Source organism: Ambystoma mexicanum, chromosome 3p (genome assembly GCF_040938575.1).
Source record: "Ambystoma mexicanum isolate Mex_15411 chromosome 3p, UKY_AmexF1_1, whole genome shotgun sequence".
In the NCBI taxonomy this organism is placed as follows: domain Eukaryota; kingdom Metazoa; phylum Chordata; class Amphibia; order Caudata; family Ambystomatidae; genus Ambystoma; species Ambystoma mexicanum.
The window spans coordinates 634,088,772-634,106,569 of record NC_090925.1 but is presented as its reverse complement, the minus strand read 5'-3'; the positions used below and the strand labels follow the sequence as shown (position 1 = coordinate 634,106,569).

At 45.5% G+C, this 17,798-nt stretch overlaps 1 protein-coding gene and 1 pseudogene across 3 annotated transcripts in view; both read left to right on the top strand.

Annotated features, from left to right (window-relative positions):
* The window catches only part of SH3TC2 (SH3 domain and tetratricopeptide repeats 2), a 665,994-nt gene that overhangs the window by 332,348 nt on the left and 315,848 nt on the right, over positions 1-17,798 (top strand). For all 3 annotated transcript variants that reach the window (XM_069651388.1, XM_069651386.1, XM_069651387.1), the window contains exon 3: positions 3,263-3,355. In XM_069651388.1, coding sequence (XP_069507489.1) covers positions 3,263-3,355 — 93 coding nt within the window. The remainder of the gene's footprint in view (positions 1-3,262; positions 3,356-17,798) is intronic.
* Positions 3,918-7,266, top strand: LOC138579576 (ATP-dependent RNA helicase DDX1-like; annotated as a pseudogene).

The window sequence follows — 17,798 nt, the reverse complement described above, 5'->3', positions numbered from 1 at the left end:
GGGTGGGGATCCCTCCCCCAAAAACAACAAAAAAGAAATCAGTTATTTTGGTCTTAGTCGTTTTGTAATCATTGAAATTTCATTAGTTTTGGGATACGATTAAATCACATGTAACCTGGGCATATACGATAGAAGCCAAGTAATAAATGCTTTGTTACCACACCCACAACCGCTCACTGGCCGAGCACACACACGCAAACATTCACTCATTCCTTCCATTCACACATGAACCCATACGTCACACACTCATTGATTCACACATATAATACATTGACAAATAAAATATTACCTCTGGCATGCAGGAGCCGGATGACTACTGATGTGGCGAACCACCCCGTTTGTATGTGCAGAGAGGTGCAGGAGTACCCCCTTGCACATACAAACGTGCAGTATCCCAGCCCACATTACCAATGGCCATGCAATACTGGGAAGGAAAACATCCCTGGACTTGCATGGGGTACGAACTGTCAAAGGGCAACCATGTTCCCCCTTGGCAATTCAAGCTAGTCCAGGAGCACTCCTTCAGCTCCATGATGGGTAGATCGTACAGGAGGGTCTATGCCCCCTCGTCTTTTATGGACAAGCTCCCCGGTTTAAATGTCATGCAACAAGCACTTAATGCACATAATTTAAAGTAATAATTACTGGCATGGATAGGTTGTGGCAGCAGCTTCATGCATGTGATTTAAAGTGTCCATTACTGGCATAGATAGCACAACCTATCTATGCTAGTAATGGTCACTTTAAATGACATGCATGAAGCTGTAGCCACAATCTATCCGTGCCAGTAATGGTCAAATTCATCACACGCGTGAAGGCTGACCCGGTTCATGCGTATGATCTAAGTGACAATTACTGGCATGTATAGAGCACGCTATCTATGCCAGTGATGCACACTTTAAATCACATGCATGAAGGATGACACGCTTTCTGTACATAATATAAACGCATGAATGCGTGTGCCATGGGTGCCAGCGCCTGACACTGTCAATCAGACGTCTATCTCGTGAGATGAAGAAAATGTTCAGATACACACAAAAAGACACCTCTGTGTGATCCCAATCAGCAGAGATCAATGAGCCAACTGTGCACTTTTAAAATGGGGACTTGGGGACGGGGAAGCTGGAGGGGTGGGAGGCTTTCCCAGTCAAACCCTTCCTTCTTTTAGCATCTATAAAGAGCTTTTGTCCAGGACATCGACCATTTACATGATCCAGGGCCATTGTCTGGGACACTCTTGTACATTTCTAGAAGGATGCTGGCAGAATACTCATCACAAAAGACTACACACTCCCAACCCAGCACTTCTAAGGTGGGCTGGGAGTGGGAGGAACGAGTGCAGCCAGCAGAGTTGATTACGTCTGCATGTATGTGTTTATTTGTAAAGGGCAGGCAGCGTGATCTACGGCCCGCCTGCCCCTGAAATGTCTTGCGATGTTTGAAGACGAATAGGTGTGAAGGATGCTGACCATTGCACCAACATTAATGTAGCAGCGATGTGGGAAAACTATTTTTAATTTCTGGAAAGTGCTGCCGTTCTTTTCCAAGCCTGACACTGGGGTCCCTATTTAATCATTTGACGAGGGCTGGCCTGAGCTCTGTCTGGCTATCCCACTTACAGTCACTCAATGTTACCAGGCCACCACATTTCCGGTCTTCCTTTCTATTGTACTTTTGCAAGTCACGATTATTATGTGTTAGTCCCATTGGTTCTGCTCCTGTGAACAAAGACTGTAACTTCCAGAATGCACTTTTAGTTACAAGAAAACCAACCTTTGAAAAATGTGCCATTGATATTAAAATATGTGTTTATTGTGTACATGTGCAAATGACTGAAATTGCTGCCTCCCACCCATAGAAATCTACACTGTGAAGCATGCAAAAAGGGGGAGCGGATGCATGCTAGAGAGGGGGAAGGTAAAGGCCTGAGGGCATCGTGTTTAAGAGAGGGAATTCAGTAGCCACAGGAGCCACGAGATGACCTATAATGTAATCGTTAAAGAAATTAAGCTATTTTTCTGCAAGTAAACAAAGTTACTGTAAATAACACATTTCACAGTTTTCCAGCTGTGCGTGTAGATCTCCATCCAGGGGATGATTCAGGACACGTTCTCCAGGAGAAAGTAGGACAAAAACATAATTGTTACTACGATTTCACAAAGGGAATTAGAATTCATCTAGAAGTGGACCTCAGGCTTTTCTTTTGGGGTGTGTTCGGTGTTTGGGCAGATGTTACGAACAGATGTGTAATTTACAGGGGTGCAACTAACTCAAAAACAAACAAATTGTGTGCACCTTGGAACTTGTTGAAGATTCTTCGGTTGCCGTGGGTGGGGTCTAAATGGAGAAGTGGTCCATGCTCGCAATAATATACTTTTTGGGGGTGTTAACACTTTAAATTTGTCTTGGAAATCTTTATAAACACACTTAAAGTACTCACCTGATAATTCTACGTGTAGTTGTTGGATCTAAGGAGTGAAAGTAAAGGGAAGCGTCCATAAATGTGAGGGATGTCAGGAGTACAAAGGATTACATTTGATTGTGTACTCCATTTTAGAGTTAACATACATCTTAACATGCCTGAACAATATCAACAGTAGCAATGGGAGTTAATTGTCTACTCCCTAAAAAGCATTTTTACTAACAAATAGATAAATATGGTGTACATTCCCCCAACTGAAAAATATTATCTGGAGCCCTGGGTCCAAATCCAAATTTTCCCATCCGGATAACCTGGCTGAATTGGAAAAGGGCACTAAACAAGCCACCACATGATTCAAGCACTGTGATTATAAAGATCACCCCGGGAAAACAGTGTGGTTATGGGCAGGATGGATTGTTTCATCGGGGTTTGTAGCCAGCTCCGTCAGTTAATGCTCTGAACAGTTGCACACTGTGCCTCCACCAGCAACTCCCCAGACCTGGGCAAGTGAATTGTTACAATTGGCACTCGAGGGGTATCAACCAGGATTAACGTTGTGTATGGGGTGCAAGGTATTCATAAACTACAACAGTCACAGTCCATATTCTTCCCAGAGAATTGAAATAGGTGATATATCGTTTCCCTATTCATCATAATGTATATTCCAATCATTTGACGATGGCAGCACTGTTAATTTTTTCAACTAACTATTCTTGTAAAGTTGTTAAACTAAGATTATTGCACATTTTACTGTATGCATGCCTGGAATGAAATAAGGCATTGCATACAATGTATACGTTTTGAGGGGAAACCTAAATGTACCACTATGTGTCTCCACAGATCTCTCTGAGTCGATGGCCCCTGAAACTTCAGTTGAAAGCCCAGTGAGCACGGAGTCGGTGTCCCTGGCTGTAGGGGAGGGTTTTCCGACCGGTGAGTTTCTGGAGCTACCCCAGATGCCTTATTTCTTATTAATGTAACTGCCCATTGCGATTCTCTCAAACTTGATGCAGTATACATTGTGGGCATTTAAGGTTTAAATGGCATGCTTAGAAAGGCTGAAAAACTGGAGCTGAAGTGAAGGTCACCAGATCCTGAATACATTGTCTACTTTGACTATGGAAACATATCACCATGTAAAGTAATCAGCTGTAGCATATTGTGGTACAATACAGTGAATGATTGCTCTTGACAATGCTGGTTAAAGACTCTAGCCCAATGGGTCAGTCACACAGAAGAAGGTATTTCTTAAGATGGTACTGAGTCCTTGGATCTCCACTGTGTGACGTGAAGTCCTAGTGTGCCAATAAATGCATTCAATCCATGCCAAAACTCATGTGCCACTGAAGCCGAAACATTATAACGAGACAGAGAATACGCAGAGAATACTAGTTCCTGGTGAGGTGGTTCTAAAGGTAAGAGGCCATTTTGCCCATTCGTTCATGTGTGCAATTCTGCTTCTGGGTACACACTTTGCAGCGCCTGAACTGACATCATGGTGGCCTACGGAGAGTTGGGTGTTATGGCTGAGATTGCTCAGACTGTGGAGGAAATGAGCTGGCTTCTCCCCACAGATATCCAGGCCGTGTCAATCCCATTGGTATTAGGAGGTGGTGATGTGCTCATGGCTACTGAAACCGGAATTGACAAAACTGGTGCATTCAGTATTCCAGTCATACAGATTGTTTATGAAACATTGAAGGATCATCAAGAAGGAAAGAAGGGAAAAACCACAGTGAAGACCGGTGCCACTGTGCTGAATAAGTGGCAGATGAATCCATATGACAGAGGATCTGCTTTTGCAATTGGATGTGATGGTTTTTGTTGCCAAAGCCGAGAAATAAAAGAATGGCACGGATGTCAGACAACCAGAGGAATAAATAATGTCACATATTACTGCGAATTACCCTTTCATGATCAGGGTTTGTGCAGAGTTGGGTGGTCATCCATGCAGGTTTCTCTGGACTTGGGCATCAACAAGTTTGTATTTGGTTTTGGCGGTACTGGACACAACAGACAGTTTGACAGTTATGGAGGAGTTTACTATGCATGACACGGTGGGGTGCTACCTGGATATAGAGAAAAGCTGTATCAAATTTTCAAAAAATGGAAAGGACTTTGGCTTAGCATATGAAATTTGAAAAAGCGCACATTTGAAAAAACCAGGCTTTCTTTCCATCTTCTGTTTTGAAGAATGCCGAATTAAAATTTGGGGAAGAAGATTTCATTTTAAGTTCCCACCAAAAGATGGATTCACTGCTCTCTGCAAGGCATCTGATGGACATATAGTTTAGTGACAGCACACGGCAACCGCACATGTCGCTCAGACGAAACATCTTCCAAATGCTCCTAAAGCTCTAATTATTGAACCCTCCAGAGAGCTGGCAGAACAGACTTTGAAAAATGTCAAACAATTTTTAAAACATGTGGTTGATCCGAAACTCAGGGAGCTTTTGATAATTGCTGGTGTTGCTGCAAAGGATCTACTATCGATTCTGGAACAGGGTGTTGATATAGTTGTTGGAACTCCAGGAAGAGTGGATGACTTTGTCAACAGGAAAACTAAATTTATCACAAGTCGGATTCCTTGTCCTCGATGAAGCTGATCGTCTCCTAAACCCAAGGCTACTCAGATTTCATTAATCGGATCCATGGTCAGATTCCACCGATTACTTCCGATGGCAAGAGACTACAGGTGATTGTATGCTCTGCAACTCTGCATTCTATTTGATGTGACAAAATTAGCCGAGAAGATCATGCACTTTCCATGCTGGGTGAAACTGTGCTCCACGTAGAGGTACCGGTCAACCCTAAAACTGACAAAAGTTGGGAGAGAATGAAATCTCATATTCGTACTGATGAAGTTCATGCCAAAGATAATACAAGACCTGGTGGAAGTTCTCCAGAGGGGTGATCTGAAGCTATCAAAATCTTGAAGGGAGAATACACAGTGCGTGCAATCAAAGAACACAAGATGGATCAAGCAATTATTTTCTGCCAAACCAAAATTGACTGTGATAACATGGAACAATACTTTATCCAACAAGGAGGAGGCCCAGATAAAAAAGGACACCAGTTATCTTGTGTTTGTCTGCATGCTGATAGAAACCTTCATGAAAGGAAGCAAAACCTGGAAAGGTTTAAGAATGTTGAGGTGAGATTCCTGATTTGTACAGATGTGGCTGCCAGAGGGATTGATATTCGTGGTGTTCCATATGTTATAAGGACACTTCAACTTAGTTGATGCTAAGAGAAAAATAGTTTCATGGAATCAACCATCATTCTTGCTTGACTAAGGCTGTTTGAATGCAATGAACCACGCATATAAATTGATGAAGGTAGAAACAGAATGTTGATCACCTATGCAGGAACACTCAGATTGCAGCTTCCTGTGCTTCGTCCACAATCACTCACTACCAAGTCCACAATTCAACCCTGTTTCTTCTCAAATACTCCAATGGATACTTTTCCAATAATATGGAAGGAAGGAAACACTTATCTCTGCATTAAGGCTAGATATAAAATTACACTTCTTCAGCCTTCACCACATTGCAGAACCCCAAATGGTCTCTTAAGCATACGTGGTAGAAATCACTAATAAGCCAATTCTTGTAGATAAAATGTTAACATGTTTGGTCTGCCACAATTTATGTTTTCCACCGTAACAATTTATGGAGGACCAGGACATGGAACAAATGGTGTTTTGTAGAATCAGAAGTTCAGAGATATGGAATTTGTCACGCTCACCTGATTCCCACGGAGGCGCAGGTCTGGCTTCGAGTGCTGATGCTTCTTCAATGGTGAAGCGCAGGACTCTGAAGATGGACTCACTGGCTCGCAGGAATATTCCCCTGTGTGTGAAAAGGGAGTATTACCTACTGACGGAATAATGCTCAAGCCTCCCACTCCCTTCCAACCCTCCACGATACCCTTCCTCGATTCCCCGTGAAGTCTCACCTTAGGGTCAGGAAGGATGAGCTCTCCATCCTGCTTCTGATGCAGGGGCGCGTTGAAACCCAGTTACTTCACTGGATTGAGGTTTGATGGGAGTTCAAATAAGCTTGACTATTCAGGTAAGGTGCTGTAAGAGTTCTGTAGCAAGTTCAAAAGTTCAAGCTTAATAATAATGTTCATTGTCTTATTGCAGCAAGTGCTAACGCTTATGTCTTTTTCCCTTCGGGGGCCGGGGTTCGGAATGCCGGAGATAAGGCGCCGACCCGAAGTGAAACGTGCAGTTCCAGTAAATGACAGGTAAGTTCTGGATGAGCGTTCGGGTAATGTCTTTGCATTCGCTCATTCAATGTCTTTGTCTTTTTTCCCCATAGGGGCCGGGGTCCGGAATGCCAGGAAGCAGCAGGACCCAAAATTAAATGGGAATTACCCAACAGGTAAGTCTTAGAAGGAAACGGAGCTTTTCCTATTCCCTTCCTTCTCTCACCTTGTGTTCTTGTCTTTTTCTCTCTAGGCTCTGGGAAGTGGCTGCGGATCTGGATGATCGCTGCTGAAGATGGAGGTGCCCAGGAAAGGTGAGTGAAATGGAGCGATGCAGCGATCGAAGCGAAATGCTTTTAAAATGATGTCTTCCCTTTCAGGATTGTCGGTGTGATGTCTCCGTGATGCTGCTTTAGCAGGTAAGGTCTTCTTTCTCTCCAATTCTCTCTTAGCAGGTGACCCAGGATGCTGACAGGTGTGGCTGAAGTCCAGAAGCAGGAGCTGACACGGTGAGCGTCAAGCTGCGAGGAGCAGAACAACGCGAAGCGTGAGTTGCTGATCGGGTGTGGTTTAAATAGCTTTGGAAGAAGTTCCTGGTATGTATCCTTCCACCGATCAGGTATGTATCCTTACCTGACCACACCCAGGGAAAGTAGTCCCACAGGTAAAGTAGTTCCATTCAGGCCTCAAGAGGGCCTGGATGTAGCAGCATGGTCTGCATCAGGTAAGTGCACATTAAAACACTTGAACACATGTCTAGCTTTATGAGCCTGGCGCCTGAGGCGCCAGGACAGGGGTCCAACATGAGCCTGGCGCCTAAGGCGCCAGGACTGTGTCCAAAGGGCCCCAGCTTGGGCCCGCTGGCACTTCCCTGGGGGAAATGATGCCTGCCTCTGGGGTTGCTGGGTCGGACCTGGCTCCTTGGAGGTAGGCATTGTAAGAGGATTCAACTGAGCACTACAGCCAAGTCAACGCCTAGTCTAGAATACTGAATGAAAACCCTTATTGATATATCTTTATGTCCAGTTCATGCGTTCTGGATGACTACCCCTATATAACACCCCTCTCTTGGAATCCTCCTGACCCCACTGAGCCAAGAAGTAGTTCTGTTTTGCAAGTTAAAAGGTTTAATTGATAATTTAAACAATATATATATATATATATATATCACGCTTTATAATAAATTAATAATTGAATATCACACTTAATCTGAGATGATAAAGATTAACAACGGAGAATCTGGCACTAGCACACTTCTTGATAATCACTAAGGAGTTGACATGAAATGGATAAGATAGCAACAATACTTTTATGGTTTCAAATGGATGCAATGTGGAATGAAATGCAGTAAAGAAAATAACTTGATAGGATTTCAGCAAAGACAATGTAATCACTTTCTTGTACAATTCACCCCCCCTTTTATGCAATGCAAGGAAATGGAAGGAAGGCACACAATTCTCAGAAAGGCAATTCAAATGTAATTCAGTTCACCCAGCAAGCTTAGACTACAGAAGTTGAAAACACAGGCCCAAATGCTTTTAAATGTGCTGGCAATGTAGAAAAAAATATGCTAAAATGCTTTTAATTCCCTCTAGGAGGTTCAGGGTGAGTGAAATCAAGTTAATATTAGTCCAGGCTCACTTTAGCAAGGATCTAGGAGTAATTGGTAGGTTAAACGAATTTTTGGCAAATGAAAGCAAGCAGCAGCAGATTTTTACACGTGAAGAAATTTGCAAATCGCGGTAAAATGTCAAATCGCGGCTAAATTTGCGAATGCGCCGAGCGCGATTACAGAGGAACTACAAGGACTATCACTATCCTTTTGGGGTCCTAGGAAAGCCTAGGATCTCAGCTTCCAGATGAACGTTACTGCAAGTCTCTAGCACAAACGGTCACGGAGATATGAGCGATTAAATAAAGGTCGTTTTTCAGATTGAAATTTTAAAGTTCACAAAGACAAGTGCAGCTTGCAACTAGAAAATCACAGGTGACAGCTTTACAAATGACAGGTGACAGTTAGGAGGCAGTTCTACTTAGATTAAAATAGGATTGAATTATATTATTTTAACTAAGAGATTGGTTCTGCACAGTTTTCTAGGTATTCACACTATATTCTTGAGTGAAATGGGCCTCGCCACGGATCTGGTCAGGTTTTGGACTGGACTCCGGTTCAGCTCTTTGGTTCTGCTAACATTGGCCTGGGTCAGCTCTCTCTCTGGATTCTGAAGATTGAGGGATTTAAAGTCTGGATCTTTCTGCACAGCTTTCTCTAGAGATTGATGGAGGTAAAGTATGGATTTTCCAGCAGAGCGTCCCGCAGCAAATGGATTTGAAGGTCCCTATCTGTCCTGTCTGTCTGCTTTTATGTGTTTTTTTTATGGGTGTGTGTGCAGCATCACTAGACCCTACCCCTCTCCACTTATCATTGGCCAAGCTTTCATTTCTCCCCTGATTGGGGGAGCTAAGTTGTGTCAGAGTGATGTCATTTTACAGCCTGCAGAAAGTCCACTCCTCCTGTCAACTTGCACACAAATCTAGATTTGAACCAAATACATATTTGCAGAGGTACATATTGTTTTAAAATCATATGCACCCATCATGCATTACAGGAGGTATACCCTGTTCAAACTCTGCTCTTCCTGGGGGCTTGCATTCAGAAATGGCAATATTTTGCACTTTTTAACTGGTTTGCAATTTCGGACATTAACCCAAATTTACACACATGTGCGCAAGGAGTATGGACATTAGTTGATGAAGTGTCAGATTTTTCACATGCACACATTTTGAGTAATATCCTCTTTTCCGCTAAAACTCCCCTGAACGTACCACCGGTTCTAAAAACCTCTTAAAATGTGGGCAGAAAAATCACAAGAATTATGGTATCATTTATAAAATTTTCACATGTCCGCTCTATGAGTCATTCATCTTTTTATAGTTATGTTCTGGCCCCAAAGGGGTGTGGTTTTCCTCCAGCACAAGGTTGAATTTCTGGTTTTTCCAGTTCTGCCAAGCCAGCTTGCTCTCACAGGCAGTGCCCCTCCCCTTTGCTTCAGGGGGAAGCTACTTTTATGACATCTGCAATAAACCATCTGCCTGGGTCAGGACAGGGCTTTGTTCAGAGCTCCTGTATTCTGTGGGGGCTCCCCTTAATTCAATTATCAGAGAGATGGCATATCCTTAGTGTGGCCAGCAAAAGGCAGATAGGCCTGGGAACACAGCTGTGACTCAAGTTTCATTCCTGATGGGGGTAGTTGCCAGGCAGAATTCCGTTCCTTAAGCCAGGTTTCAGATAAAATGTCACTTTTTGTTACTCAGTTTAAGTCAAGACAATGTTTACATATGCAGCTAGAATGCTGATTCTAAGTTTAAAACTATGACATTTAAACAATTGCAACCTATGTGACACTCAAAATACGTCACTCATTTCTTTTAAACATTTAGATTTGTAGTGTCTTTCAGTCCAAATTTACTTAAACTGCTGAAATCCACAGCTCAGCCAGTCTTGTTATAAACCTTCAAGTCACTTCAGAATATAACTTTACATTGGATCCACCTCTCAGTAAGTCTTTCTTTGGCATGTTTTGGGTTCATTTATTCAGTTTTCTACAAATTCTGGTGGTTTTAAAACGCCGGCTTTTGGATAGTGGTGAGTACTGGTACTGCACCCCTTTTTGGGATTTAAGAAAATGAATTCCCGACAGTTATGGGTTTGCTTTTGGCAATCAGCATTGCCATTCCCAATGGTTTCAGACTACTGTGTGGGTAGTCCAATGGTGGTTTTAGGCAGTGTCCTTCTGTGCCCATAACATCAGCAAAAATGGGTGGCCGCCTATTCTTCATGCACTTCCCTGGGCATTTTCCGGGAAGCTCTGACCATCACAATGTTTTCATGTCAGTACTGCACAGTTTTGAGGTAGGGCTCGGATGCATGGGTAAATACATCCCACAAGCGCCCCTCTTGCGATGGCCATTCGGTTTCACTGATGGGACTCGCAAGATCTGGGATGTAGTTCTCATCTTCTTCCGGTAGATGGCACAGTTCAGCATCTTTTCCTCCATCCGGTACTGATCGATCGGTTCTCCTCGCCGGTCCTGATGGGAATATTGGGCGGTACCCCGGGCCCCCTTGCGTCATCCTCCCAGTCTCCGGATCATCCTCCTTGGTCATTCTCCATGGTTTCATCTCTCCTAGGATGATAAAGCAAAAGCGGCAATACCTACTCATAGACGTTTTTTCACCACTGTTGAGATAGTGGGGCAGCATATGCATTTCATCATAACGAAACATTACATTCTTATTTTGAAAAAAAACCAGTATAACTAAGAGACAGTTTCATGCAAATCACAATATTTTAGAGACTAGATGTGGTATGTTTTATGGTTGGAACTGAATTAATCTGAGACAGTACCCGCTAGGATTCCAGAGGATTCCTCCAGTTGTTGCAGAGTGTGCCTGGGATGGCAACATTTCAACTGGTTTATGTGGACCCACTTGTCTTCCCCCGCTGCCAAAGGACCTTTGGGGATGTGGATTTTGTAGGCCACAGGGGAGATTTTGTCTATAATCTCAAAGGGTCCTTTCCATGTAGGCAAAAATTTTCGCTGTTTTGCCTGGTTTCTTTGGAAGTTGTATAGATAGACCCGGTCTCCCACCTGATATTCCTTCCTGGAAGTTTTCAGGTCATAATGGGTCTTCATGCTATCAGCCGATCTTTCTAGATTCCGCTGAGCGTAAGCAAAAGCATGTTGGAGGTGTTTCCTTAAATTCTCCACATACTCATGAGTTGTGGAGGCATTTACCAGTGTCTGCTCTTGGGTCCTGTAGAGCAAATGCTGAGGAAGCACCATCTTGCGCCCAGTCATCAACTCAAATGGTGACATTTTGGTTGCAGATGAAGGGGTAGATCTGATGGCCATTAGGACCAGAGGTAATCGGATATCCCAACTTGGCCCAGAATCTGCCACAAACTTTTTTAAGATGCTCACAATTGTCCGGTTATATCTCTCTACTGCCCCAGAAGAAGCTGGTCTATAAGCAATATGCAGCTTTCTCTTGACCCCCAGTATCTCCCACATCTTTGTCATTACTTCACTGGTGAAGTGGCTACCTCTGTCTGACTCAATCCTTTGAGGTAGACCAAAACGGGAAAAGATGTGGTTAATCATCAAGGCAGCTGCCGTTTCTGCCTTGCAGTTTGGGGCTGGGAGACATTCCACCCACTAAGTGAACAAACATGTCACAGTCAACATGTACTTATTCCCCCTAGCAGAGCGAATCACGGGGCTTACAAAGTCGATTTGTAAATCTGACCATGGCAGTGTCATCCCCCGCTTTTGGAGAGGCGCACGGTGCGTGAGGGATGATGGCTGAAATTGTGCACTCACGAGACACCCCTTCAAGTATTGGTCAAGGTCCTGCCCCATGTGTGGCCAGTATGCAACCTCTCTTAAGATTTCCAATGTTGTGTGAAACCCCCCTATGACCGGCGGTGGCCGCATCATGGGTGTGACTTAACATCAGGCTTCGGAATGAGGTAGGAACCATCCCCTGATCGTGGCCAGCTTTGGATTTCCTTACCAGCAAACCGTCTTGGATCCAGAACATTTTTGGACATTTCATCAACACTCTTAGGTCCTCTTTCCCAATGTAATCGGTATCCGTCAGAGGAAAGTTCTCAGGGTCCTCAAGGTGTTGGTAAAACTTACCAATAATTGGATCCCCCTTCTGAGCGGTAATCAAATCAGCATCAGCGGTCTCCTTGCTCCATTGTGCAATTGAAAGGTCGTTGTGAGCATTTGTCTGGGACCTAGTGATAGCAGTGACCTGGATTTCCCCCAACAGGGACTCAATCTCAATTAGATCCCCTTGGATGGCCCCGGTTTTGGCCAACTGATCAGCTAAGTCATTTCCAGTTTTGTCTGGTCCCTCTACTTTGGAATGACCCTTGATCTTTTTCCAATAGATGGTCATCTCATTCGAGGTGACCAGATCATCAATGTTTTGGATCAACTTCCCATGTTTCAAGGGTTTGTTGTGAGCACTTAACATGCCTCTGGTTTTCCAATTAACCAGGTGCTCCACGAACCCATTCCGTACATAATCCGAATCTGTGATTATGACCAGTTCGTGGAGTTGATGCTGGACAGCAGTGAGGATGGCCTGATGCACAGCCATCAATTCTGCCACCTGACTACTTCGGGGACCAATTTTGTATCCAGCGGAGGGTTCTGGGGACTCATTCACCCATGCATTCCCTACGCCGGCCACCAGTTCTTTCTCCCCGTTGTTGTCAACATGGTAAGAGCATCCATCCACATAGACAGTGGGCATTCCCTCACACTTGTCCTCTTCAAAGACTTTGTGTGGGGAATTAAGGTATGCCTCCGTGTTGTCCTTTATTTTTAGACTTTCGTCCTCGAGACAGTTTTCTCTGGCACAATCATGCAAGTCAGCCAGACCTTGCGCGAGGGGACTCTTCTTGTTTTGGCCATATCTGACCTCCACAGGAAAGCCTTGCATTGACAGAATAAAGGAAGTAATTCGGGAATTATTCACATTTCCGGCCCGGATTCTGTCACTTTGGAGATATTGCAGAGGCTGGTGTGGAGTCTCCACTATGATGTGTTCCCCCTGGATAAACGGGCGGTAATTCTTCAATGCCCACACCGTTGCCAGGAGTGCCTTCTCACAATCGTTGAATTTTTCCTCCACAGAGGATAAAGTTTTGCTCGCATAGGAGATTACTTTATTGACCCTGTCATGCTTTTGGTATAATACTGCCGTCAAGCACGTATTAGAGAACCCCGTCTCCAGGAAGAACTCCTTGTTTCTGACAGGGTAAGCTAGGCAAGGCGCTTGTGTGAGGCTTCTCTTGAGTTGTCTTACTGCCTCGGCTTGTTCTGGACCCCATTCCCACTTGACCCCCCCCCTCAGGAGATGGATCAGGGGTCTGGTGATCTCTGCATAGCCCTCAATGAACTTTCTGCTGTAATTAGTCAGTCCAAGGAGGCTCCTTAGTTCTCGCAGAGTTGTGGGGTCTTTCAGTTTCTGAAGTGCTTCCACTTTCTTTTCCTGGGGACAGAGACCCTGAGGAGTAATCTCATGCCCCAAGAAATAAACACGGGTTCTGCACCACTGTGCTTTTTGAAAGGAAAGTTTTTCTCCGGCGGCCCTCAACTGGGTCAGAACATAACGGATCTCCGCTATGTGTTCCTCCACAGGTGAACTTTTGATGAGGACATCATCTACATAAGCCAGGTTACCCCTCGCACCCAGGTCGGGCATGGCCTTATGTAGGAAAATGTTGAATTCATTGCCGGAGTTGAGGTATCCAAAGGGAGTCCGGGTCCATGTATACTGCTGGCCCCCAAAGGTAAAAGCCAGTTTGTATTGGTCCTCCCTGCTGACAGGCACGGTCCAGTATCCATTGGTCAGGTCTATTGCAGTGAATACCTGTGACCCCTGGATCTGGGCCAGCCCTTGGTCAATGTAGGGCAGAGGCCATCGGGAAGTATGGACCCGTTTGTTGAGCTCCCTGAGGTCGGCGCAGAGTCTCCACTGGCCGTTTGGCTTCAATATTCCCAGCACCGGATTATTGAAGGTGCTGTGGACTGGACGGATTATTCCCCGGGACTCAAGGTTCTTAATTATTTCAGTAAGGGACTCCATGGATGCGAGAGGCAAACGATATTGCTTCACAAACACTGGAGTCATGCCAGGGTCCGTGGGGATTGTTGTTGTGTGGATGTCAGTGCGACCACAGTCATATGAGTCTACCGCAAAGAGATCTTGGAAATCCAAGAAAACTTGTTTCAACTTTTGCTTTTGTTCCAGAGTCACACAGGCATCAGCTAGGTTGACTCTCTTCCACCATCTGCCTGAAGCCTGGAAAGACTTCTGGTTTGGCTATCTCAGCGGCCTCCTCCAACTGGGTGGAGAAGTCCCTGGTCAGAGTGCTGATTTGGACTGGAGGCCCCAGGTGGGAAAGGCAGCCTTCATGAACCTAGAAAATCACCTCATCCCTCCTGAAGTCACACGTCACATCTTCCTTACCATAAGGGCAGGAAGTGTACACCAGGAAGTTCCCCCCATGCCGGGTAAAAATCCTGTCTGGTGTTGTTTTGTCCTCACTGTCACTGTCAAAACAGTCCTTGGGGATTGGTCCTAACAGTTCATTTATTAAGTCGATGGAAAAATGTCGGTCATCAACCGCCATTCCAATAATGGTGCCTGCGGCTAGAGTAATACTCTTTAAGTCGCTGTTATCCACCTCCATTGGAATGGTGTCATGTTCTATGTTGACTAATGGAGTTGGGTTTACCCCCAACCCTTGCTGTTGGAGAGAAGCATTTAGATGTATGTAAGCATCAGGGTTTTTCAACTCTTGTCCTCTTTTAACTTTCACTTCCAGGGAGAATTGTCGGGTCCTTTCTGGGATGGTGACTTCCTCTTTGATCTGAATCTCAACTGCATAAGGTAGCAATTGAGCTGACCTAAATGCTTTTTCTGGATCATCAAAGCCCATGGGATTATCCGCTAATCGGGACCAAGCTTTGAAGTTTATTAGGTCCAAACTAATGGCAAAGCGATTGAGAATGTCACTGCCTAAGTAAAAGGCGGCAGGGACGTCTCGCACGACCCAACAATTGTGGACTATGCTCTTGTTGCCAAAGGAGATTTTGAGCATACACCTGCTTGGCAGGAGATGTTTGGAATTGGGTGCTTCCAGGTCCATTTCCCATTCATCTATCAGTTTGAATGTGGGAATGTCTGGATCTTTTGGGAGTTGGCGAAACATGGCTTCGCTGATGAAGCTCCTACCGTTGTTCACACACACTCGAGCGAGAACAGAGTCCTTCCCATCATTTAATTGAACAGGGATGAACAACTGCTCTCCAATTTGCTGAATATCAGCCAGGCTCTGAGCTGCTTTCACATCTTTCTGGACTATAAGAGTGGGAGTTTCTGATTGTGGATTAGTATAGAATCTCAGGGTGTTTCCTTCCAGCGTGGAGTACCACTTTAGACTGGAAGGAAGGTTGATTTTCAGAAATAGAGAGGACCCTCCATCACCAGTCTGTTGTCCTACTGCTATTACTGTCACGTCTGGAATTTGGTTATTCTGGAAGTGGAATTCTACTTGGTCAGATTTTTGTTCAACCATGTGGCAGGTGCCGTTTAAACTAACATGGTTGACACTCTGTTTTAATTTTATGGGTCGGCTAGTCTGGGTCCAGAGGACCTTGTTTACACAATCTATTAGGGGTGACAACCTTCTCAGGAGGTCATTCCCTAGTAAACAAGGGGTGCCCTCTGGAGACACTACTATGGCCGGGTGTTTCAACTTGTGTCGCCCGATCTTAATGTCCAAGTCTGCAGTCCCCTCAACGGGAATTTCCTTCCCGTCAAAGTTCTGCAGTTGTCCAGGAAGAGAGGTGAGAGGAATTTGGTAATTCTCTCCCCTTCCTGCATTCAGTTCATCAAAGGCCCTTCTGGACAGAAGGGTGGCTTGAGATCCCGTGTCCACCAGCGCTGAAATCGTACCCTGCCCCTGTACTTGTACCGGGGCATAGTATCTTCCCTCCTTCTCCTCCAGGGGGCACAGATAATGCACATTTTTGGACAACTGGTGGGCTAACTTTCTGGTTTTGGACATTGCAAGAGAAGAAATTTGGGCAGAATTCTGTGGAGAGCCTTGGGAATCTGAAAGAAAAATTTGGCAACTGGAGATCAGAGCCATTGTGGGTTCCCCTGGCTCCGGTTCTGGGCCGCCCCCCCTTTTTGGAGGCATTCACCAGGATGGGTTTGAACCAGGGGAGTTTCTTGCTGTTGGTTCTGGGATGAGATGGTGGGTGGCAGTAGCTCAGTCTCCACATCTCCCCAGTCTGGATTTGCATCCCTAGGGACCCATTTTTCTTTGGGAGAGTTCCCCCCTTTCTGAAGGAGAAGATCCTTTTCCCAGGATCCTCTGAGGATGCCTCTCCCTCAAATTGGAAGATCTGTACCTCCTCCTCAAACTGAGTCTGTTTGGGTCTTTTGTTTCTCCTACCACCCCTCTGCTCCTTAGGAGGCAGACTTTCAGGGGCAAGAGATTTTGTTTCCGGTTCCTGGGTTTCCAGGGGCTGTTTACAAGTGAGGAAGGAAGCTTCCTCCAAGGCTTTACACCCCCTTCCCTTTGTGCCTCCTCCCTGGGAACCGGTGAGTTATCGGGGTGCTGCCCCCGTCATTGTTCTGGAGCACCAGGTCCAGAGTTGGTTGCGTTCTGCGCCGGCATGCCGATCTGAGGGTTCTGCTGAGCCCTCAGTATGTGACCCAGATCCCGCGCCATGTTTTGAACCTGGCGCTCTAACTGGGAAACCCGCTCAGGCTGATATGGGGCCCTGTTTTCTCCCCTGGGCTGATCCTGGGAAGGGTAGCTATCCCTTCTTTGGTAGTACCCCTGGTTGGGAAGATTTGGGTACCCCTCCACCCTTGGCCTCCCCTCTCCCGGATTAGGTTGTCTGGGCTCAGGGAATTGGGGAAAGAAGGGTGGAGGATTTTGGGGCTGGAAATTGGGTGGATACCTTGGGAAAAAGTTCTGCCCAGGATTCGGAGAATTTCTGCTCTCCGGTGGAAAGTTAGGAGGAAAGTTCCCTGGGTTAGGTTCTTGGCTGGATCTCCCCCCTTGGGCTGGAGGAGTCCACACATAACCCAGGATGGGTCTGTTTCCCTTGTAACGGGGGCTTACATAATCAGGAGAGCGAGGGACCCCATTTGTGGGGCTGCCTCCCTGGCCCCCTGTCTGTGACTGGCCCGAGGACCTTCTGGGCCTAGCATTATTAGGTGCAGGTAGGTTTTTAGGCCCCCCCATCTCCAAATCCAAAACGGGGGTGACCTTTACCTCTGCCACCTTGGCAGCAGCAGGGGTGCTGTTGGCTTTGGGGTTTTTCTGGGCATTACTTTTGCTATCTACCGGTTTCTGCACCTCATAGATCCGGGTAGCCTGTTCAATGACCCAGTCTAAAGATCTTTTCTCGTGAAAATCCCTCACGAGCTGGGTCATTATGTATTTGGGCAAGGCATGAAAAAATGTATTGATGAATTCTCTACTGTCTGTGCGCACCCTTCTGGTGGTCTGCGCAAAAGCACGTTTCAGTTCTTGCACAAATTCTTGTGGGGCCTGAT